The 23,533-nt window shown below is 40.9% G+C and overlaps 1 protein-coding gene across 6 annotated transcripts in view; it reads left to right on the top strand.

The window, feature by feature from the left end:
• Positions 1-23,533, top strand: part of ST3GAL3 (ST3 beta-galactoside alpha-2,3-sialyltransferase 3) — a 173,114-nt gene that overhangs the window by 88,586 nt on the left and 60,995 nt on the right. For all 6 annotated transcript variants that reach the window (XM_053950059.1, XM_053950061.1, XM_053950060.1 and 3 more), the window contains one exon: positions 13,538-13,632. In XM_053950059.1, the coding sequence (XP_053806034.1) occupies positions 13,538-13,632 (95 nt within the window). The remainder of the gene's footprint in view (positions 1-13,537; positions 13,633-23,533) is intronic.

Genomic DNA, 23,533 nt, shown 5'->3' with positions numbered 1-23,533 from the left:
GGCACCATTTTTCAAAGTTCAGCTGATAAAAATTGACGGACCTTTTCTGCTGCCTCTGAAGCTTGGTATCAGCAGAGGGGCTGTCAATTTGATTCACTCCATGACTGACCAAGATATTAAAATGAAAACCATTGCTGCAGAGCATGTATCAGGTTGTCATGGTGGGAAAACATGAACTGGGAATACTCAGAAATAATTGCTACAAGACAAGGATGGTAACATGAGTTACCTGATTTGTTGAGAAGACTGGTTACTACGCAGTTGCTTTTGAATTCAGCAAAGTGCTGATTGTCTCTGAAAATCTTCAGTCACTTGTAGCCTGTGGTTTAGATGGTGACATTTACACAGCGCTGATGTGAGAACCTGCAGGTTTTATAGTGGTGTTGCTTGTGAACGTCACAGCCAAGTGCACTTAGTCTGCAGCTCAGGGAAAGCAAAATGTCCACTGGAAAGGTACAAATTAGGAGGGCTGAGCATGAACATTTCAGAGGCAGGGAGAGTAATGTGGGATGATCCTGTACTGTTTTCTCACTCCACAGCTGGCTGTTTGAACACTTGCCCAAAGAGCACCTATAAATACTTATGGGAAGTTCTCCTTTTGGCCAACAGCATTGCTATTTTGCTGGCTGATGCAAATCTGCTATGTCTCTTGTCATTGGGATCAGCAGATACTTGGCTAATGTAGTTCTTCAACTTTTCTGTTTAGACAAGGAAATTTAAGAATATCCTGAGTTAGATGGGGTTGTGAGCTTTAATTTTTTTTAAACTACTCTAAGTTATATGGAGAAATTATTTTTAGAAAAATAAGTATTTGGGAGAAATTTTGAAGGGCAGTCACAACATTTTATAGGATTTTCTTACAGTTTTAGAAAAAAGTTGTTATTATTGATTGCCATTATTTATTTATTTAGTGGGTTGAAGCATAGCTTTCCTGTTATTTCTTGTATTGTACATCTCTAAGTGCAAAAAAGCAACTAAGCATTTGTTGATTTATTGGAGGGTAGAGGTACTTAAGACAAAAAGATACTAGAAATAGCTGGTGATTAAGATTACTCATCATTTATATTATGGTCTTCGTTTTCTTTGCCAGTGCATTTCAAAGCTTTCACTTTACAGGCTGAGAGTTTTCATGCCTTTTTTCAGTTTTTCTTAAGAAGGTGATTGTTTTGTTAAAAGTAAGATTAAATGAGAACAAAATGACTACAATTTGTCATTTTAATGGAGAGATTTCTTGCGCTGTCACACCAAGCGTGTCTGCTTCCAAAACGTCTGTGGTGAAAAGTTTAATACTTTTAAGAAGTGGAAAGAAAACACAGAACACCTTCTCTATGACAGATGTAAATTGAGAGTAATTGTTTGTAGAGTGCCATCTAAGTGGTTAGACAAACATAAGTGAGCAAACAAAAGAATGAGAAAAAAAACCCAAAACTGGATGATGTTAAGAAAATACAGTGAATAGACTGAATTCCAGGCCGAGACAGAGACTAGCTGGTGGAGGCTCTAGAGCACAAGTTCAGTGAGAGCTGCTGAGGGAGCTGGGAGCATTTAGCCTAGAGGAAAAAAAGGCTCAAAGGGAACCTCATCACTCTCTACAGGACAAGAGACTGAAAGGATGTTCTAGGGTGGTGGGTGTCCTTCTCTTCTCCAGTATAAGAGGAAATAGAGTCACGTTGTGCCAGGTGAAGTTTAGATTGGATATTAGGAAAATTTCTCCACCAAAATCAAGCAGTGGAACAGGCTGCCTAGGAAAGTAGTGGAGTCACCATCCCTGGAGGGAGCTAAAGGACATTTAGATGTGGCACTTGGGGACATGGTTTAGTGGTGGCCTTGGGAGGGGTGAGTTAATGGTTGGACTCGATCTTAGAGGTCTTTTCCAACCTAAATGATTCTATGATTCTTTTGTGTCTCCCCGGTGGATTAATGGAGATGCTGAGTTACTCTCTGTACTTTGTTCCACCCACACTCTAAGGGTATGGAAAACTCCCGGGTGTGGCAGGATTTCTGTGTCAGCTGGCAGTGCTGCACGCTGGAGCTGCTTCATGTTGGTTTGCCTGAGGGGGTCACTGGAAGAGTATCAATTGTAGGAGTGCATTTATTGATGCTTTCTACAAAGGCTGAATGGGCTTGACGCAATTAAACGTCGTTACTGGGACAAAAGTAGTGGATCAGCAATGTTCACTGCTCTTTGTAATATTCAGGAGCAAATACAAATGTTGATGATGAATACGCCTGCAGCATTTCTTTGGTTTGGAATTGAATCACGCAGACTGCACTTTGTCCATGTGCTAGAGCTCCCTTTGATAACAGCCAAAGATGTGTAATTTTAACTTCAGCCGTTGTGTCTCGTTTTCTTTCCCACAGCTGTAGGAGAAGTGCTTTCTCTATCAAGGATACTGAAAGAGAAGGCATATTTTTGTGAGGTTTTTATCTCCTCATCTTCACCATAACCATTTCCTTTAGTAGCTAATAATACTAAAGTATTTGTTTCAGTGACTTACATAAATCTCAAATGCATAAACCAGCAGTATCCTTTTTTCTGCAGTTTTTTCTTGTGGGAAATTGTTGAAATGAACTATCTCATTGAAAAACTCCATTCCTGGAATGAAGAGGACTGTTGTACTATTCTTCAAGTGAAGCAATAAGAACTGGGAGGGTGTCTCTGCTTTGATTAGTGAGTCAGGGAGGATATCCAGATTTATAGCATTTTAGAGGGTAGGCTTTTAAGAGCATGTCTCGTGCTTCAGGTATCCATCAAGCCTCTTGGCAGAGTCCTTTGAAGTTACTGCTGTGGGTACTGTTGTTGCTGCACTGTCTCTTGCCAGATGTGTGATGAATTTGGACATGGGGACACAGCAGAGCAGAGGGCCCTGCTTGGATGAGGCCAGTGAGTTTGCTGGCTGGAAGGACAGGCCTTATTTTTCACACTTGTTTTTCAGGTAGGACCACATGTTTGTGGTTCTTTACTTCATCAGAGTAAAGTCTCACCTCCAGTCTCTTTTCCCTGCCTAATCTCCAACTCAAGCCAGACACTTTCTGTGGGGGATGATGAGGAAAGGATGTAGCTGTCTGTGCTGGCACTGTTTGCAGCTTTCTCCACAGCACCCACTTGCTCTGTGAGTCAGTAAATCCTTTTGGTTTTGTCAGGTGGCCTCTTGCATGGAAACTCTTCCATGTCCAGTCTCTGTGCCTTATCTTTGGAAACAGTACCTAGAAAGAGATTTTACAGGCTCAGAGTCTTACCCTTGATTTGTTAAAATACTTGTTTATTTTTAGAGCCAGGGGACCAAAGGGGAGAGGCATATATTAAATAGTGCTGATGTTATCTGGGAGGTTTTACTGCATGTTGCTTTACAGATCACCACTCTTAGGCTAAGGGCTGGAATTAATAAGGTGACAGAGGAGCCAGAAAATTATGTTAAACTGGACATGAGGTCTGTGTCAACCCTATCAAGCGTTATCTCCAGTTACAGAAGTACCTTCTGGCACCTAGGGGGATAGGTCCCTCTGAAAACACTCTTTCCACTTGGGCTTTTGACTTTTTTTTGGTTTTTTTTTTTTTAAATCCTTGGAGGTTTTTGCATCTGGTTAAAGGAATAAAAACGCCTCTGTCTGAATCTTAAATAGTAACAACTGGCTGCCCCCATTTTGTCCTGCACTACAATGTGAAGTCTATTGTGCAGCAGAGAAACAGAAATGCATCTGGAATTTCTCCCGTTGAGATTGATATGGATCTCATTAATAGCAGCTTTGTGATCTATCTGCAATTGTTTTTCAGCAAGTGAAATTATTCTGATAGTAATGTTTGGGGTTTTTTTTTGTGTACATTCTACAGATGGACATCTGGTGGCTCTACCTAGGAGATGGCACTTAAAGCTACATTATCCTGTTTCACCTAATAGAAGGAAAAAAGCTTATTCTCTGGTTGGATGAATGATGCTGCTTTGATTTCTTGGCAAGCTTGAAAATCACATAACTGCTCCTTGAACAACTTCCTACAAGAAGGAGCATGACAAGCTAAATTGTTTAGGCCTTAGGAATTTGTGCAATAGAGAACATTTCCACTCTCACTGTTTTTTTTTTTTTAAGTTAGGATGTCCAACTGCTGAATGGTGCAAGCCATGGTGTGGATTCCAGCCAAAAAGCATTGTCCAATTTCAAGGTGTTTGGGGAGAACTGTGCTTGCCCAGCATCTCCTATGCTTACCCAATACCTCCTATGCTTTCAGTCCTTTCTTGTTTCCACTGCAAATTTTGTTCTCATTTCTAGTTCTTATCTTCCTGTTTTCTCAAATGAACTGCAGACCTGATTTGATATGGCCATTGCTATGCCAGTTTTTCACATGAAATGCACATTGTGGTAACTTAAAAATAAAATCTTTTGAAAACAACTGACAAAAAATTGTAAGAAACATCTGTATAATTGTCTTTGAGCATCAATTTGTGGTGTGCAAAGAAGATTCACTTCTTGTCTTTGTTTCTTTGCATTTAATTTTCTGCCTGTCTTGTGTGCTGTAGGCAGCTGTCAGAGCAATAGTTTCTGCAGGCTTTTTTTCCCTCACAGTTACTGTTTTCCTCTCATTTCCTGTTGGTGTGTGAGAGCAAGCTTGTCCCTTGCCTGCATTTTCATTGGGGAAACCTTTTCTGGATCACCTTAAAGTCACTGTAGGGACTTGCACTGATGAGAATTGCAACCCGCAAATAGTAATAATGAGTCAGGACAGAAAACTCACACAGTTGAAAAAGAATGGTTTCTTTTTATTCCTCCTCAGGTTTCTGAGCATTTATTGGTTATTGAGGTCTCTTTTCCAACTGTAAGTATAGAAAAATATTCTTTTATTTGCTGTGGGATTTTTTTAACATGAAGACTGAGATTCTCCCAGGAGTGTGATATGAGGAACTGTGTAGTGCATAACTTTTCAGAATATTGCCCTACATGTAAGAAAATCAGAAGAGCTCACAATACTTCTGTTAATGCCATGTGTATTTCACAACAGACTAATGATTTCCATATCATGTTAATAGGATTTTTTTGTCTAGCTTCTAAAATGGCATTGGTCATTCCAGAAGTGTATAAGCCTTGAAAAAATTAAAGACTCTTTTCACTCAGATCAACCCATCTGTTTCAGTTACAATTATTGAAACATTGACATTTCTTCTTCCAGCATCCTCACTCCTGTAAGACTTATGCAGGGAACTTTTGCCCCAAGTGGATTTTTGACCTGGATAAGAGCAATGGGCCAGAGGTGAAGGAGCATCAGGCATTCAGAAATGGAATTAATTATGAAGTCCAGTCTTCTGTCTATGCAGACACCAAATCATAAACCCCTTTCATAAAATGACCAAGCTTCACATCAAGTAATTTGTTTTTTGCTTTTCTGTCTTCATTAGCTTCCATAACAAAGCTGTTCTGGATTTTTTTAAACTTTGATGACCTTTTTTTTGTCTTTAGCTGGTTGTATCAGGACCAAGTCACACTCATTTTGTGCTTAGTTGTTCATTAGCTTCAACAGCTCTTTCCCTTCTGTGCCACATCCCCTGTGCTGTACATCAGCAGAGCAGTCACATCAGTTCTGTGCTTGGCTGTGCTGAGCAATATGTGCATTTTTGGCTTAGCTGATGGAGGAAGGCTCTTTTTCATCAGTGTCCTGTTCCCTATGTATATACCAATTTCTTTACAGCATTGAGTGTTCCAGGCTCCTTCTGCAGCGACATAATTACTTGTGAAGTAATGAATGAAGGCCACTCAAAATTTTACTATTCCCTCCAGTGATTTGAAATCTGAAGATTGATCTGAGACAGTAGGATAAACTCAAGATAGGCATATACATTAAATAATGTGAGAGGAGAAAATGAAATCAGAGGCTTTTGAAACAGAGAAGTGCAATTTGTTGTGCTCCACCATAAGACTACTGGCAGCTCAGGACAGTCAGACATGGCCAGTGGGACAAGAATGAGCAGTGAGTGGCAATGACAGGGATTAAGTTCTCTCTGCAGGAAGGATAAAGAGAACATTAAGTTGGCTTTATAAAAGTAATGTGCAGTCACTGTGTTTAACAGACTGGTTAATTAGTGTGATGAAAGACAACAGGTCCGTGTTGGGAACTGTGCCTGTCCTCTGCAGTCTTTTGGAATGTGTTAGATCTTCACCAGAAAAAAAGAGATTCCCTGGATACCCTGCCTTTTGGGAGTGCAGTGTTGCACAGCAGCAGACCCTACATGACTGCTCTCCAACTGGGGTTCCTTAGAAAGCACAATCCCCTTCCTGTTCCAGCAGAATATTAACAGGAACATAATTGTGCTAAAGTCTGGCCAACTGGCAGAGTTGCTGGCTGGCATCTTCTATGGGAGCTAACTCTTTCTTCCTGGGAGAAGTATTGGACCTTTCACCTTCCCTCTTCATCTCGTTTTTTGTTTGCACAGAAGGCTTTGGAAACCCAGGCAGTAATTGCAGTCTGCTTTTGCTCACCTTCATCATGTTTCCAAATACCACATAATCTCCTCTATTTGGCTCAGTGCTCCCTCAGAGTTCTTGAACCTCCCACCTGGCCTTTTGTAGGAAGAATGAGCTGTAATTCAATCTTGCATCATTGACAATAACACATGAGAAACAAGCTATGACATTGAAATGATGTTAGAAGACTGGTTTTTAAACTAACAGAACCGTGTGTTATTGAGAAGTTAGCATTTCACCCTTGCATAATTGTGTTTTGGTATTAGAGAGTTTTGTGAACAATGACAAATTTTGCATGTTGTCTTATAAGCTGCTGCATGAGGCAGGTCAGGACAAAGTTTCTGCCTGGTCTGAATTTTAGAGTTTTTTTTTTTTTTTTTTTTTTTTTTTTTTTTTTTTTGTTGTTTTTTTTTTTTTTTTTTTTTTCCCAAGAGGAAGCCAACCTTTAAACCAAGCTTCTTGTTATTTTTGTGCATGCATGTGTGTTTTTATGTCTGAAATGTTTGGAGAATCAGGAGGAAAGTGTGAGGATTTCATCAGAGCGGGGAAACTGATTTCTTTTTGTCTTTAATATTTAGTTTATCTGAAAACTTTTCCAGTCCCCATGACTAATTGCATTATGCGGGTAAGCTGCTTGGGACACTTTGTTGGACTTTATGCATGTCAGAACACTGTCAGTGAGCAGGAGGGACTGAGCCAATATTAAATCATTCTTTGATTTTGTGCCTTGGTGGTGCCATAAGCCCAAGACATTAATGACTGCAGAAAGGTTAAACTTTACGTGTCTTCCTGTTTATCACAAAGGTGCGGGGTACAAACAGAAAGCACTCTTGGCAGGCAGCAGGCTGGAAAATCCATGTGCTGCTTATCTGCAGTGATTGTACTGAAATTTGATTACCATATATGAAGAGAAATACTTAAGAAGTGCAAGAAGTCTGAAGGGCAGCTCTTGATTCCCAGCTACATCAGACTGTAGCTTGGCTAGTTGGTCACCTCCTAGCAATGTTAGCCCAGTATGAAAGTGGTTTTAGATGAAATAGATCTGTGCAGAACTTGAAAAGATCATCTATTTGCATTTCCCTCTAAAAAGTAGGCATGGCTATGGCTAAATGATGTTTAATAGATATAAACTTGTTAAAAATAACACAATCAAATCAGAAAACAGTGTAGTTGATGTGAGTTCTGTAATCCATGTCCAGACAGTCGATTTCAATGTGTAATGATCCCAAGCATAAGAAACATTTTTTTAATGATTAAGTTTTCTTTGCTGCATGTTACTACTTCTCTTTACCAGGGATATAAAGATTTTATCTGTTGCTCTTTTGCAGCAGCCTTGTAATATTTATCATGTACTCTTCAATTTTTTTCTATACTAAACAAAAAAAAATTTTTTACTAGCTTTCCTCAGACATCATGTTTTCTAGACCTTAGATGTTTTTCAGACTCTCCTATGGCCTTTTTTCAGTTTGTTCATGTTTCTCACATGAGGCCCAGAATTGGACATGGTCCTTGAGTTGATGCTTTCTGATCTTGAATAAAGTAGACTATTTAACAGGTTTTACAGCTGTAATAGTTACATTTTTCATTCATGATAGAATGTTTATCTTTCCTGCAAGAGTGTAATAATGTTCTTTGTATGAGCCACAGCGTAGAGGATGGGAGCCTTTTAAGATACATCTCAGACCAGCTGGTCCAGCTCTAAATAGAGCAATGAGAAAATGAGAAAAGGGCTGCACTGATGAATTTAAACAACCTACTAGGTGATGGAGAGCAGAGGGCAAGAAGGCTGAAGATGTTCCAGAGTGCCTCAAAGGTACAGAGCAATCATTCACAGGGAAGTAGGCAGGGATAACTGCTACATGATCTGTGGAGTTTGGGTTCAGTTGATTTTACCTGCCCTTTCCTTTGCTTATGGAATAAAGCCTGTTCAAAGTCATCTTTTTGGAGTGGTGGTGACATTTACTGCAGAGCACTGTTCTGCTGTGTAATTCGATGGTGTCAGTATGGGGAGTGGCCAAGTAGCTGAGAACTTTGCAGCCTGAGACAGCTGCAGATACGCTCAAGGGTCTGTAGGCAGAGAGAGCAGGAGAGAAGATGAGTGGGGATCTGTGATGATCTCTTTACAAGATCACACTCTCTTGTAAAGAGTTAGGTGGTCTCAAATGGCACTGGTAGGGTGTTCTGACCAGCCATTCCTCAGTGATAAGTTCTCTCTACCATATTATTTTATTTTAGACTTTTGCAGTTTGTTAAGATCAACTTAATTTTGGCCTGATTTGTGCTGTTAAAGATATTCTTCTTGCAGCCATCTTTTTTTTGAGGGGCTCGTTTGCCGGTATAGGAAAAGTAGTATGTTGGTTGTAGGATGGGGTTAATCCTTATTAATGTGGTTTCTGAAATCTTCAGCTTCTTGAGGAATCTTTGAGCTGCTTGGATTTTTGGCATAGGATTAATGTCAATAAGAAATGTAAAATCAGGATGTCACAAACCTCCTCATTCCTATGCTGTCACACCATGCTGCTCCCCAGAGAAGGGAGGCAAGGGAGACAGCATACCTCTAGGTCTCAGTAAGGAAAAAAGGAAAAGGTTAGTTTAGATTCTCTCTCTCCATAAATGCCTGTGTCAGGGCTAATGATTCAGCACTCAAGGGCTTCAGTTTGTATTTAATTAATAACATTGGTAGACTTTGTGCCTTCTGTCTAAACATGGATGCTTTTGATCATCAGCAAACAGAAGATAGAAGTCATGCCAGAACAAATAAATAATTTATGTGTGGTTTAAAAAAAGAGAAAGAAGCCATTCCTGCCCCTTTACAAATGCAGTGTGCACAGGTTCTGCACAGCATTAGGTTCTAGCACTGTTTGGGCTTTTTTTTCTTTCAGCTTTCAGTTTTCCAGCACTACTGATTCTCCATAATTAAAGAATAAACAAAAACACAAGTCAGCTTAAAGGAGGATCTTTTTAAAAAAGGGAATATCTGAAATATAAGCTCACAGTGGAATTTAGTGGCTGCCAGCCTGCTTTTCCTTGGTGTTGTGGTTCCTTAGAAATGTGGTGCTGTCTCTCCTTTACTCATTCAGGAACTTGACCTTTTCTTCATGCCTCCTTGTTGAAACCAAAGACACATAAATCAGTTTATTTATTTTACCTTCTCTGAGATGTAGCTTTTTCTCTTCTACACATTTATGTATTAATTGCCTGGAAAGCAGCAGATAAGGAGTAGGGAGCAGATTCTAGTCAAGATTCAATGTCTGAAATGGTCCCATAGCTACCTGGCATAGAGACTGCAGGATACTTGGGGAAGTTAGTGCTGCTTATGCTGAGTACTGCAGTGCTCATCAAAGAGGAGTAGCTGTGAAGTGGTCTCAGTATCAGGGACAAAATGGAATGGCTAAAAAACTTGGCTGGGGAGCTTCTGGCAGGCTAGCTCAGCCTTCAGAAATGCTTTGGGGTCACAACTCTTCTTGTCAGGGAGGAAAGAACTGGAAATGTAATGTTTTGTCACATAAGCCAGAGTCCCATAGGCACAAATATATATCACATTTTTGTGTGATTATAGATTCCTGTTTAAGAACAGTTTCTGGCAGAACGTTTGCTTCCTTTCGCTGTGCATGGTGACAAATTGTTAGAGATTTTATTACTGTCTTTGTATGAGGAATTCAGACTTGAGAACTGGGAGAGATTTGTTTTGTACCTCACAATTATCATGTCAAGCATTTAGTCCATTTAGATGTCATTTGTGTTTTTGCAGGGTATGCCATTCAAACTAGAGATTGTAGATGTTGGCATTTCTCTCTCAAATTACACAGGTCATAAGTGTGTGCCACAAGCAGCCAAATTCCTCAACTTTTCAGGCTGTCACGTGCAATGAGATTGCATTATGTCTGTTCTGGAATTTGGGGTAGAGAGGAAGTGCTTAAAATTTAAAACTGAAAAATCGAAAGTTTCACTTTCTGTGCCATTTTCTGAGGGAACAAAACCCATTTTGGGTCTGGAGCTGTGGTTGCCAGTGAAGACAACCTGCCTTTAGGCAGCTGTGACAGGCAAAATGCAGCATCCAGTACTGAGCTGCTCAGTACATGCAGAGTTTTAACATCATTCAGAAACATTGGCTTGTTCTGTTTGACAAACTCCCATGCATTCCTTGGAATGTATTTTAGGTGCTCTGCAGAGAGTATTCCCATGGCCTGTTTGAGGCAAATCCCAATATTTCCTGAAGGGTCCTGGAATAGGCCAGATGCAGTTCAGAGCTGAGACAGAACAGCCATGCTCCTGGAGAGTCTGGCAGACAGCATTTCCCTGTCACTGCTGGACATCAGCTCCGGCTTGCTCTGATTTATTAAGGTGGCAAAGCACATGAGCTTAGAGCATTCATAATTTCTTAATATTTCCAAAACCGAATTACTTTCAAGATTTATGGGAGCAAAATATCTTCTAATTTGCTCCCTTTTCCCCCATATGGATATAATATTTCCCCAAAACTGTTTTTCCTCCTTCTTAAATGAAGCAAAAGTATGAGTTAAAAGTCCATTTCTATGGCCCTGTATACAGGAGTATTAAATATTGCCAAATAATAGTAGCTAGTCTAAAGCTATAGTGTTCTTTGCTAGAAAAATCCCTACATTTACTTGTAGCAAATACAATAAAAAGGCTAATAATCATTTCACTCTTTCTTTGGCATCACTTTGGTGTCTTGGTTGTCACATGCAGAAGTGATACCATAGGACATTAGATCAGTCATGCCTTGAGCTTCAGCTGATTTTAGGGACTCCAGGGAGTCTTAGGAGGATCTGACTTCCCTCCTGGTTTTACCAGGCACCTTTTGTAAATGGAAATCTGCATTAGGGAGAGGCACTCCCTTACTCCACATCAGACTGCTGTAAATTGTCTTTTCCAGATGTATCACTTGCAAACAGGCCAGTTATTTGCATGTATAAATAACACTAGCTTCTGAGTTAGGCACGACCTTATAGCCTGTACCTTCTTTCTCATGAAGCTGGTGAACTGAGCTGGCAAAGGTTTTATTTACACTGCACCTCTGGAATCCTCTTGTTTCTTGAGAAGAGAATAAAACCTGCTCATATATGCATTTTCTGAAGCATCCAAGCTTTTTCTGGAGACTGCATGTCACAGCAGCAACCAGAGTAGCTTGGTGACCTTACAAAGCAGCCCCAAGGTGCTGGTGAGCCCCAGGCAATGGTGTCATCCCTCACTGCAGCTGCTGCATGGGGAGAACGGGGACCACTCCGTGGCACCTGGCTTCTGCTGAGAGTTCAAGGGGTGGCTGTAGAGTAAGGGCTGTGAGCATCGGTGCTGTAGCCCTTCAGCTTATAAAAGCTCTTGCATTGCGTGACAGTCCTGCAAAGATTCCTCCTGTTGATGTTGGAAGGAAGTGGAGGTAAGTCCCTGGAGACCTCCCCCAGGAAGCATAATAATTATATGTCGGTGTACCAAGATGTGTGAGAAAACATTGACCTGATTTGTCAGGTTATTGAAGTTTTTGGGATATTTTCAGAGTAAATGCGTTACAGTTAATACTGTATTGTTCTGTATTTGTTTTTAAATAGGCTTGTGGGTTGTTTTTACTTAAAATCTTCAGAAGCTCTAATATATGTAACATACTTCCCCCACCTTTTCCCAGATAAAGTTATATATATACTTTTGTTATTCTCAGCTCTGGAAAAAACATTCCTTACCTTCTAGATCAGCCATGTCATGTGTGCATCTTGCTTTTATGGTTATAGATGATCTTATTAAAGAATGCATGAGTGGATGTGAAGCAGTATGCATGGGTGAATCTGAGTCTTCTTGTTTTGTTAAATTATTGTGGTCTCTTTCCCCTTTCCACAGATTTCTCCATCTGTGGTTTACTGGGCATCTATGATAGGACTTCACTTTGATCAGTTTATAATTTGGATTTCATTCCATCTTTTCCTCACTGTGCTGCTGTCTGAAATTGTTGCTCTGTACCTGGCTGTGGCATAGTGTAGATGAGTTTATCCTAAATCAGGTAGTTCAAAGGTTATCTGACTGCAGTAAGAGTTGCTTGCTGGGTACAGAAACAGCCTGAAGGGAGAGCTAAACCCATGGGTTACATCTGTCCTGCTCCCATGTGTAGGTTGGCCAAGTTGGATCTATTTCAGGGGCATGTACCTTGCTCCGTAGTGGAGATGTTTTCTCTGACTCTGAACATGTAATACATTCCTTTTCATGGTGGGATTGATTTTGATCCAGAACATCTCTGCTACTGTTTTGATATGATTGAATGAACAGATTTCTAATAGCATTAACATGCTTTCTAGTATACTTGATACACTCAGAAATGGTCCCATATGGAAGTTAATGTTTCTGTATTTGCTAATTGTTTCCTTTTCTCTGGCCACTGTAGTAATCGTTTCTAGAAGAGTCAAATTTTTACTAGCTGCTGTGTGTGTGTGTTGAGGGTATAATTAGGATAATGTATTTCCATAATGACATGGTTAAGAAGGACTAGGTCTCTCTTTTGTAAGGGATTCTGGATAGATCATAACTGTTTGGTTTGGCAGGAAACTCTCTTTTTCATTTATGTGTTAATGAATGCTGAAGAAGGCACTGAATTTCCGTTTCCTTTCTCTGTAAACTACAAGCTGCTTCATGATCTCCTGAACTGTTTTCTTGCCTCTGTGGTGATAGCTGCTGTTTATGTGCATGAGTGAGGCCAAAGCAGATTCCTCACACACTCACACAGACAGTGCATAAACTGGCTTGGGCTCACAAAGCTGGAAGTCAAACTGCCTAAACCCTGCTTGCAATTTACAATTTATTGTAGCTAAATTAATAGCCAAACAGTACTGGGGCAGTTTTAAATTGTTGAGTGGAAGTGATTGCTAGGTTCACGACTTGAGTGATTTGAGTGTCCTTGTGGCACAAATTCTGGCAGGTTTGTTTAACTGCAGTTATCTTTGGGTAAAAATAAAATCTTCCACATTACTTTGTTGCCAGTGACAATGTAGACTCAGCATTTAGGTATGGATTCTCTCAACATTCCTGCAGAAGTTTATCCTTCCTAGTTCAGGAGTTAATATCTTTCTCATTTTGGTTTTCTTAGGTTCTCTAAGCCGGCACCAATGTTCTTGGATGATTCCTTCAGGAAGTGGGCACGTATCAGGGACTTTGTCCCCCCCTTTGGAATTAAAGGACAAGGTATGTGAAAACTACAGCTGTTGGAGAAGAAGGTGTTCTGCAGATGCTGACCCATTTTCTTTTCTGTTTTGAAAACTCAGGTGGTCTTTTGGGCTCAGTTTATTTCCCCTGTTTGAGAGAATTATTGCATGTGTAGTTCTCAGAAATGCAGAAGGGTTTTTACAGCTGGACCATGGACCTTGGAGGCTGGCCTTAGGGAAGATGGTTTAGTACATGTGAAGAATCAGTGCAACAATGACAATTTAGACCAACAACCACATTCTAGAAAAAGCATTTTGACATTGGCTGCCAGAAGACCTTGTAGCAGCTTTGCTGACAGCAGCAGAGGGTTCAAACTGGTTTGAAGTACCTTTAAATCAGTAATTCTCGAAGGAGCAGGAAAGATGCCTTGGGCTTGACCACTAATACAAATCTTCATTTTCTTATCATAGAATTTTATAATTGGTCTACTTATTTACTTATATAACAAGTAAGAAAAGTATGTTCAGATGCTTTGATGATAATTTTAATAGGCCCTATCCTCCAGATGGAGCAAGGAAGAAGGGGCTGTGTCTCAGGTGTGCTGTGGGAAAGCAGGAGTGGTGGTTGGTAGATGAGATGGGAGCCAGTAGGCCACCCAGAAGATGATCTGTTTTGGAGTGACAAGCTCCCACTTGTCCCACATGTGCAATCACAGCCTCTCTGTCCGAGTGGTGGTGGAGCAGAAGGCTTGTGCTCACTGCAGTGATTTGCTGCAGACTATCTGAGGTCCTGTGTATTTAATAAGTTTTTGTGGCATTGCATCAACTTGGAATTTTTTTTTTCCACTGACAAACTCAAGATTACAGATAATCCTGTAGGAATTTAAATACCTGGTAGAGAAAGAACTGCAGCCACAGAAAGCTTGGCTCTGTCTCTCCCTGGAAGCAAGTGTGGTAGTTGTGGAACAATCTCTGATCAAATCAAAGGCTCTACTGACAAATTGCTTTTGGCTTGCATCAGTTCCCTTCTTTGTTTTGTCCATTCCTTGTCCAGTCAGTCTTTTGCAGCTCAATAGGAAGCTAATTACTGTCCTCTAAATCAGCCAGGAGAGTTTGCAGCAAAGAACTAACAGTGGCAGCACAAGTGGGAGGCTGCTGTGACCACAGGAGGGCTTGTCCCCTTCTAGCCAGCACACAAGGTGTACAAAGCTAGGGCAAGATGCCTGGCCAGTGTGGAGATGGGATTTGCAGGTCACATGTGATGTCAGCTAGACCTAATAAAAATCAGTCCATTAAACTGAATCCAAATGGAGAAATTCACCAAAAGAGAATGACAGAATGGCTCTGGCAGCCTTCTCTCTGGGTTTGTTGCCAGCTTGTATCACCACTGCAATGTTATGTAAATCTGGTGTTTTATATTGGATTTCCTCAGTTAAAAAGAGAAATGAGAAATTGCCATTATTTAAATGGCTGTGAGCTGAAGCCATGGGACGGAAACCGTTGAATAGGTTATTTTTTTAACACCCTCCTGGGACTGAATTTTGTGCCAAGTTTCAGTCTAGAGCAAGTTCTGTGTGTGGGAGGGTTGAATTATAAATCTGTGTAGCCCCGGATTTCTAATGGCCGCGCTGACAGGCTGTGAGTCCTAGCGATGCGAATGGCGCCCTTTCATGTTACACATCACTTGGAATTCTTGCATCAGTCTTTTCTGGCTGTCCCACGGGATGCATTTGGGCTCAGACAACTGATTGGATGATGGAATCAGCACCTCATTAGGGCTTTCAGTCAGGGCAATCTAATGATATCCAAACAAATTATCCAGGCAGGCAGCATGGAGCTCAGTCACATGCTGGTGCAAGGTGAAGACTGTCAGAGCTGGGATGTGCATGGGAAAAGGAGTAGTCAGGGTGGCTGAGAAAGTGTAGAGAGATGTGGCTGTGTGGAAGCAGACGGGGCAGGAGCTCTGCTCTGGGTGTTAGGCAGCCCCGTGACACTGTCAGCTGGGATTTCCGACGTGCACCACGCTGGGAAGAGTGGTTGGTGTTTATAGACACCGACTGAGCTGAGATGGTAAATGGGAAGACCTTGCTGAGAACTGTGGTGAATATCACCTGCTGTTTTAAAGTCACTGTGATCTGTTCCAAGTGCAAAATGGCTTTTTATTTGTTTGGGTCTTTTTGGGTCTTTTTTGTTTGATTTTTTTGTGTTTAAAGTAGAGCTATAGGATGAGCTCACTTTCAGTGATGCTGCATGTTCCAAGGAACTTCTAGAAACTAATCTGTGGTAGCTTGAAAATGCTACAGTTATGAAACCAAGGGATTCTTAGTAGCTTGGAAGCTAATCCACCATTTCTACTTTCTTTTGTTAAAGTTTCTATTCTTACCTAAGTTTTGCTTTGCTTTGTCTCTGAAAAAAAGCTGAATTAAGTCCTTTTTTATCCATCACTTTGTGTTTACTGGTCCAAGAAGGGACAGTTCCAAGATTGCAAGAATGAGTCTTGCAATATTTAGGGGAAAACTGGGCTGCACTAATTTGGAATAGCACGTCTCGGTAAATTACATGTAAAAGAGTAGAAATGTCTCAGAAATTTTCAGGGCAGGACTACTGCTCTTTAAAGGTTATCATATCAAAGAGAAGGCAGTATGCTGATCATTTTGACACAGCCCATCAGAGATTTTTATTTTCTTTGATAAGAATCTGATTGTAAAGACAGCTCTCCTATCTCCAGATGCTTAAAAGTACTCAGTACAACATAGAAAGTTTAACAGTGCTTCTTTGTGAAAGATTTCTCACTCCTCCACTCCAGTGGTTATTTTCTGATTTGGCCATCAGCCCAGGCAAGGAGGTCTTATGGAGAGAGTGCTCCATTCTTGGCAAGAGTATTTGTGTGTAGAAGCCCTCAAGGTGAATATGGTCCTGCATATGAAAGTTTTTAGACTTTCCCTGAATGCTGCTGGTTGTGAAATGGACTATTGCAGTAGGAATACTGCACATCCTGTGTCAGATGGGAAACTGCTGCTATTGTCACTTAACAGCCTTAGTGATTGCTTGCATTCTGTGAAAGAGGCACAGAACAAGCAGGTGGCAACCCTGCTGCTTTTGGAGATGAGGCGTGTGGTATGAAGTCTTGTGCAAACTCTCTTTGAATGTGGTTCTGAGAGTCCTTGACTAGGTATTAGAAATAGATGAAGAGGAACTTAAGAGCAGCTGTTCTACCTTTTTCTTAACCTGTCTTAAATGGGTAGAGTTTTAGTATGTTCTAGTTGTTGTCTGTTCACCAAAGATCTGGACCAAGGATTAGTCCTAATTACTTGATCACAATGCCCAGCAACCTGGGACAAAAGCAGAGGTAAGAGCTGTCAGGAGTGTTGGAGCTGATCCAGCAGGTTGAAGATGATGTTGCATTTATCATAGGTGTCTATAGCCCTTGTGGAAACTCTGACTTCTTCCGTGTGCAGAGAATAGGGGAAGTAATAGGTATGAAGAGGTGTGATTATGTTTTTACAACATAAATGGTCACTACCAGTACCTAGTTTGGCCATTCATGTAACAGTGGCTCTAGGTTTTGCCCAGTGACTTCTGCAGCTGGCTGTGAATTTATGGGATTATATTTCAGAATCTGGATCAAGATTTTCTAAATGAAGAATGTCTGTGTTGACAAACAGGCCAGTGTCACGTTTGACTGCATTTACTTTTAGAAACTGAGATTGTCTACCACATTGAACTTGTTGTCCCCTACTGTGGGATTTGACAGAGTCTGGAAACGGGATGGGCCACTCTCAGTGCTTGGAAACGATGACTCCGTCTCTATTAATAAATAAAGTGGTTGTCCTGTGGTTGTGAACGCTGTTGAGCTCATTGTTCAAACAGATTAACTCCCTGCCCCCCACAAAAACAGAGTGGCTATGTCCAGGCTTCCTATCAAGAAAGGTCACTGGCCTGTATTAGCCTGTGAATGCGTGAGAATTGTAGAGGAGGATGTTTGTTGGCCCTGGTGAGCACATCTGGGACTGTGCTAACACTTTATTAGTATGGACTCAAGGAGGACCGTGCAGGCCCATGCCCTGCTGCCAATTTGTTTACTGGTGTGTTTATAGCCAAAGTGAGGAACATGATGAAATTGGTCAACTCTAACAGTTGTCGAGAAGATCAAACTGTAACAAGATGTTGGAACTCTAAAAGCTCCAAATGTCAAGGGTTCCTGTGGGGGACAGCTCCAGCTACTGAGCACCCTCCTGCGTCCCAGGCTATTGTTTTGGCATTAACTGGGATGTTGGAGTGCCTCCCATGTTTCACCATTTGCAAGGATATAATTTGCTTGTAGGAATTCTTTCCCAGCACTCACCAAGTCTCTTGTTGCAACTTTTTTCAGTGAAGAGCAGGGAGACTGCAGCAATCTTGGGCTCTTAAACGAGTTAGATGGAGTTTTTTTAAACTCTAAATTGAAAATTCTTCTTTTGGATTTGCACCTTTTTCTAGCACTGCTTCTATCAGTGTAATTATGGAGGAATGAATATGCCCATGCTGTCCATGTAGTTGCAGAGATTCTCTAGCATGTGCACTGCTCACAGGGTTAAATTTGTCAATGGATAAGCAATGGAAAAATTGTTTATAGTGTTGGTAAGATTATTAATCCCAGAGGACCTCCTCCCCAAATTTACCTCTGTAGCTAAAGCAAAAGGAAAGAGTTATTTGGAGAAGGGCAACAAACAAGACTGGAGAAATACCTGACTATTAATAGAATTTCTCAGTACATGTGGTTTGAAGAATATAAAAGGCTTTCTGAGGAAAGAGTAGCTAATATCTGGCATCCTCTCTGTGTAATGAGGACAGGAGAGTTGCTGCAGTTTTTTTGTTTTTTAACTTAAGTGAAAACATATGGCACAGCATACACTAAAAATTAAACAGATGTGATAAATGTAATATCTCCTCTATGCATTTAGTCAGTAGTTGTGTCACTGCTTAGCAGTAATTATAGGTATTCACTTCCACCTTTGTTCCTGCTCAGTTGTTTTGAGCAGAGAGGCTGCTTGTTGGCCCCGAATCAGTGTCTTTGAAGGTGATAGTTATTTTTTTAGGGAGTGATTCTGTTGTCACCATCTCAGAATTTCCCTGCCATCAAGATGCTAAGAAGCAGTTTCTTCCCCAGGGTGATAAAAGAATATTAAGAACATGTTTGAAATGTTACAGATTTATCAAATGTAGTATGAAGTACTGGCCAGGAGACTTTGTATTTTCACTTGATACTGGAGGGATGTCTGGAACTGGTGACACATTCAGTGACAAAGGAATTAAGTCTTTGTCCAGACCACCAATGCTAATGGACGTATTGTGCAATGATTAACTGTTCTTGTACTTGGTTTTATTTGGATGTTTTCTTTTGTGTCAGTGCTCCTGGGAAAAGCCATGGTTCAGTGCTGCTCAGCAGTTGTTCAGTAGTCTCATGGGTTAGAGGTCATTCATCTCCAGTGAAAATGTTGAGTTTTAAGGCCTGCAAAAGTTGGCATATCACAATGTTATTAGGAGAAAATCTCCTCTCTTTTCATGCATGCTCTTTTCTTGCATAGCTTTTTTCTTTTCCATTGGCTTTCTTGGCATGAGCAATACTTAATCTCTGAGAAAACATAGGCAGTTGGACATGACAATTTCTGATTCAAGAAAAAAAAAACATTAGAAAAGTAGATATTTTCTAACCTAATCTCGCTCTTTGTAGAGACTGCAGTACTACATGCAGTCACCTTGGCTGCATTTGACTAGGTCTGAATGAGGCATCTTATGCTTTAATTCTCCAACTTTATCCTCATTTTGTTAGTGGTACTTTGTTGTACAGATGATTTTCCTACTATAAGTATTCTTTTGTTCTTCATGTCTTATTCCTCTAACAAAAAAGCAGAAGCACAAGCATGTATAGCCATTAGTTCTGTTCGGAGTTGGTATTAACAAGATTGTAGTTTCTTCCTGAGTTGGAGACATTTCTGAACTAGATTCCACTAGAATTTTGCATTTGACCAAAATTGGTAATAGTTGCCATTATCACGTGGGAATATAGATATAAAAATGTTGATGTTTCCCCAGGGAATTTAGCAGATTTTATAGCCTAAAGAAATTAAATGAGTGGTTTGAAGGGAAAAAAAAGCTGAACGTTTCAGAAGAGGCAGAGGGTTGACTTTTCATTACTGAATAACTTCTAAAGGGGAGTTATGTTGTGAATTTTGAAGTTAAATCCCTTCTCATTATTGAACTCTCATGATGAAATTACAACAGGGCAGTCCCTTATTTCAATCAAAACTGATGCTTTGCTGTTAAGTGTGCCTAAAAAATAGTCCCACTCCCAACTCACTGAGAAGGGAGATGCAAACCCTAAGTTTTCAGTTAATTGGATGACTCCATATTGGAGTTCTTCACAGAAGTCTTGATTTGCAATGGAAATATGGATATGATATTATTCCTCTTTTCTATCTCCTAAAAAGAAGAGCAGATATTCTCTGGCTGTTGTGTTTTGAAGTGCCATTTATTAATGCTTCTGCAAGTGTCAGAAGAATTGGAATCACTGTAGTAGTTACTGAGTTTTTTGGCCTTGAAGATATTGCCTGGCAACTTGTGAGGGGTCATCAAAAACGTAGAGCCCTCTATAACAACTGTATTTATTTTCCTGCTTGTCTTTAACCAGCACACTGTGAATCTTTCAAGGACTGTTTTTATTTGGCGTGAATTTGCCTCTTTCTATGGACTTTATTGCTTCCTGTGAATTGAACTCAAGTTTAGATCAGAATTGTTAATGCATGGTTATTGCAAAATGTTGCCCATTTTTTTTCATAATTGTTTTTTAGATTAATGTTCCAACTTTCCAAGCCCTGGGATTATGTTGGGAACTAAGCTTGTATTCTGAAAAAATAAACTCTTGGTTGTGAAGAAAAGCTTGGAAAAAAAAAAATCCCCGAAGGCTCCAAAACGACAATGTAAATGAAGAGTCTAAATGTTATGTATTTTATTTATATCTTGTTATAAAAATAGGCCTTAAGGGCTTTAATAGAGCTTACATTTAATGCATGCCAGGTTCTTCTAAAATTGCTAGGGAGAATATCATGCACATTCAGTCTCTTTTTTCTTTTGCTTTGTGTCTAGGCAACAGTATATGCCTCTTGTCTTAATGCCATTAAAAATCATAAAATCATCAATGGAGATCTTGCTAGGAGTGGCAGTTTAAAGTCCTCTTGTTAGTAAAGTGTATCTCCAGTAAACCACCTAAATCTGGTACAGCTAGTGACCACAAGAAACCACTCTCTTGTATTTACACACGAGTTTTGATCTGGGGACAGATTCCTCAGTTTGTAGTTAGCTGTTTTTGAGAGCCAGTTCACATGTTTGCAATGCACTGCTAAATGCTGGAATTCTTCATAGCTGCTTTTTCCTGCATTGACCTCCTAAAGTCAGCTGATCAATGATAAAAGGAAGTGGTGCAGGAAATTTCAGACACATTGTGATACCTGTTGTAACCACTGGATTCCCAGCTTCACAAATGTATGAAAAATGTTGACTGTCTACAGCTGGACATGGTGTTTCTGGAAGAGAGAATGGAACACATGGTGGGACTTGGGTCCATGGCCTTGTGCTGGGCACCAGAGTGGAAAATCACAGAATGAGTCAGGTTGGAAGGGACCACACTGGGTCATCTGATCCAGCCTTCCTGCTCAAGCAGCCTCATCTCAAATCACATTGCACAGGATTGCATCCAGATGGCTCTGGGATATCCCCAATGAGGGAGGTCCCACACGCCCTGCACAGCCTGTCCCTGTGCTCGGTCACCTACACAGAGAAGTTCTTCCTTATATTCAGATGGAACTTCCTGGGAATCAGTTTCTGCCTGCTTCCTCTTGTACCATTGCTCGGCACCACTGTGCTGAACCTGGTCCATCCTCTGACACTTCCCTTCAGATACTGAGAGATATTGATGACGTCCCTTCTCAGTCTATTCCTTTCACCTCTGAACAGGCCCAGCTCCCTCATCATTTCCTCATAACTCCACTGGACCTGCTCCAGGAGCTCCATATTTTCTGTCCTGAGGAGTCCAGAACTGGACACAGCACTCCAGATGCCACCTCACTAGGGTTAAGTAGAGTGGAAGAATCCCATCCCTTGACCTGCTGTAAAGATCATTCTTCAAAAGATGTAAAAACGTTTCTGTTAAAGGTCATTCCTCAGCTCCCATATGGAGCAAGACCTTAAGGCAAAAAAATGCTGAAGGAAGAATTTTATACAGAGCTGAACTTTTGGGTAGTGTATTGAAAAGAAGTGTATGCATTGGCTTGTGCTAAGAACTTGTTTGTAAATACTGTGATTTGTTTAATCCATAGCATTGGTAGTGTTTAGTTTACTCTCCCCACAAAGCTGACACGCACGTGGCATTCTGTTACCGTGGGACAGGGACCCATGTGCAGGCTGCTGGCAGACTTCACAGAATGTCAGTCAACCTCGCTCGAGTCAATCTATTCCCAAAAGCTGGAGCTGATGCCCAGGACCTGCAGAAGTGCTGGCTGGAGGGGTGGCAGCTGGGTGACCACCAGTGGAGATGGGCACTGGCCACGGCTCCCAGGGCAAACACAGAGCCCTGCAGCAGCACGCTGTCCCCTGACCCTGAGGCAGGGTGTTCACACCCTTACTGCTGCCAGCAGGGGCACATAGGCGTGCTGGCTTTTGAGGAAGGTGGCTGGTATACACAACTTGAAAAATTACTGCCTCTTCTCTTGGCCACTTGAGAGTGCACACACATCCCAGTTTGCCTGCTTTCAAGGCAGGCAGAAGGTAGACTCTGTGAGATGCCTGCAGTAAGCCCTGTGGACTGGAAAGGCCTCCTATCTTTTTTTGGTGATACAAGCAAGAAGTTTCTGCATTAGAAACAACCATTTTTTAGTGTTGTTGACATTTACAGTGAAGGTCTCCTCCATTCCTTCACATAAATAACAGAGAAAAAGGCTAGAATGGAGACTTAGGCTGATTCTCACTGTGTGGTCACTGTCTGCCTAATTTCTAACTATTTAGTTTTTCCAAATGTCTGAAAATTTCAGGGTCAACCTGAAGTCAATATGTACTTGTGTTCAGATAAATCATCCAGTACTGAGCTGGCTTTTGAATCTTCTTATGTTATAAGGCAAAGTTGATAGAATATGTCAAGATAACTCTGGATTCTTAGATAAATGTAGTCAACTCCTCCTCTAGATGGGAGAAAAATGTGCAGAGGCTTCTTGCCTTGTTTTCATAGTAAGAGTGCATGCATAGTGGTTGATAGATGAATGGGTTAAATAATCTCCCACTCTCCCCAATGATCTAAATTATCCATGACAAAAAAAGAAAATATAATAAACAGCCTATGGCTGCAGAAGACTGCAGCTGATTGCTTGCCCTGCTGATGTGTTCATGTAGACAACTTGGCCTTTCTTTTGTCCTTGTAAAATTTCTTTCACTTCTTGACTTCCAGGCAGTGGCTGTGCACAAATCCTGTTACTTGAAGCAGGAAGGAATTTTTCTTTGTAGTATTTGTTACATGTACTTGCACCCATTACTTTCACTCAGTACGTAGGTGTCTAAGGCAGACTGCTCATCACCCCTTCAGTTCCTTACCCTGGAGAGAGCACATCTCATCAATTGACTTTACATAATGTACCTGCTTTCCTGGTGCCTAATGTTCTTTAGTCACAGCCTGGAGGTGAGCCCTGGTATCAGAAATCTGTGGTAGCAGTCTTTGCAGTGGTGATTGCAAGTGATCCTCCACCTTGCCCCAGCTGTATTAAAAGATCCTGCCAGTGTTTTGTGGTCTTGTGCATATCAGCCACAGCAGCATCTGGTGATCCTTAAAACCTTTCTCCAGGAAAATAGAGAAAATACAGTAACTCCTTCTGGAGGAGGTCTTTCCTTTCTAGTGCCAGTGTCAAAGTGCAAGTGGA

The sequence above is a fragment of the Vidua chalybeata genome, chromosome 9 (genome assembly GCF_026979565.1).
Source record: "Vidua chalybeata isolate OUT-0048 chromosome 9, bVidCha1 merged haplotype, whole genome shotgun sequence".
Classification (NCBI taxonomy): domain Eukaryota; kingdom Metazoa; phylum Chordata; class Aves; order Passeriformes; family Viduidae; genus Vidua; species Vidua chalybeata.
The sequence above is the reverse complement of the archived record's forward strand: the minus strand, read 5'-3'. Positions and strand labels throughout refer to the sequence as shown.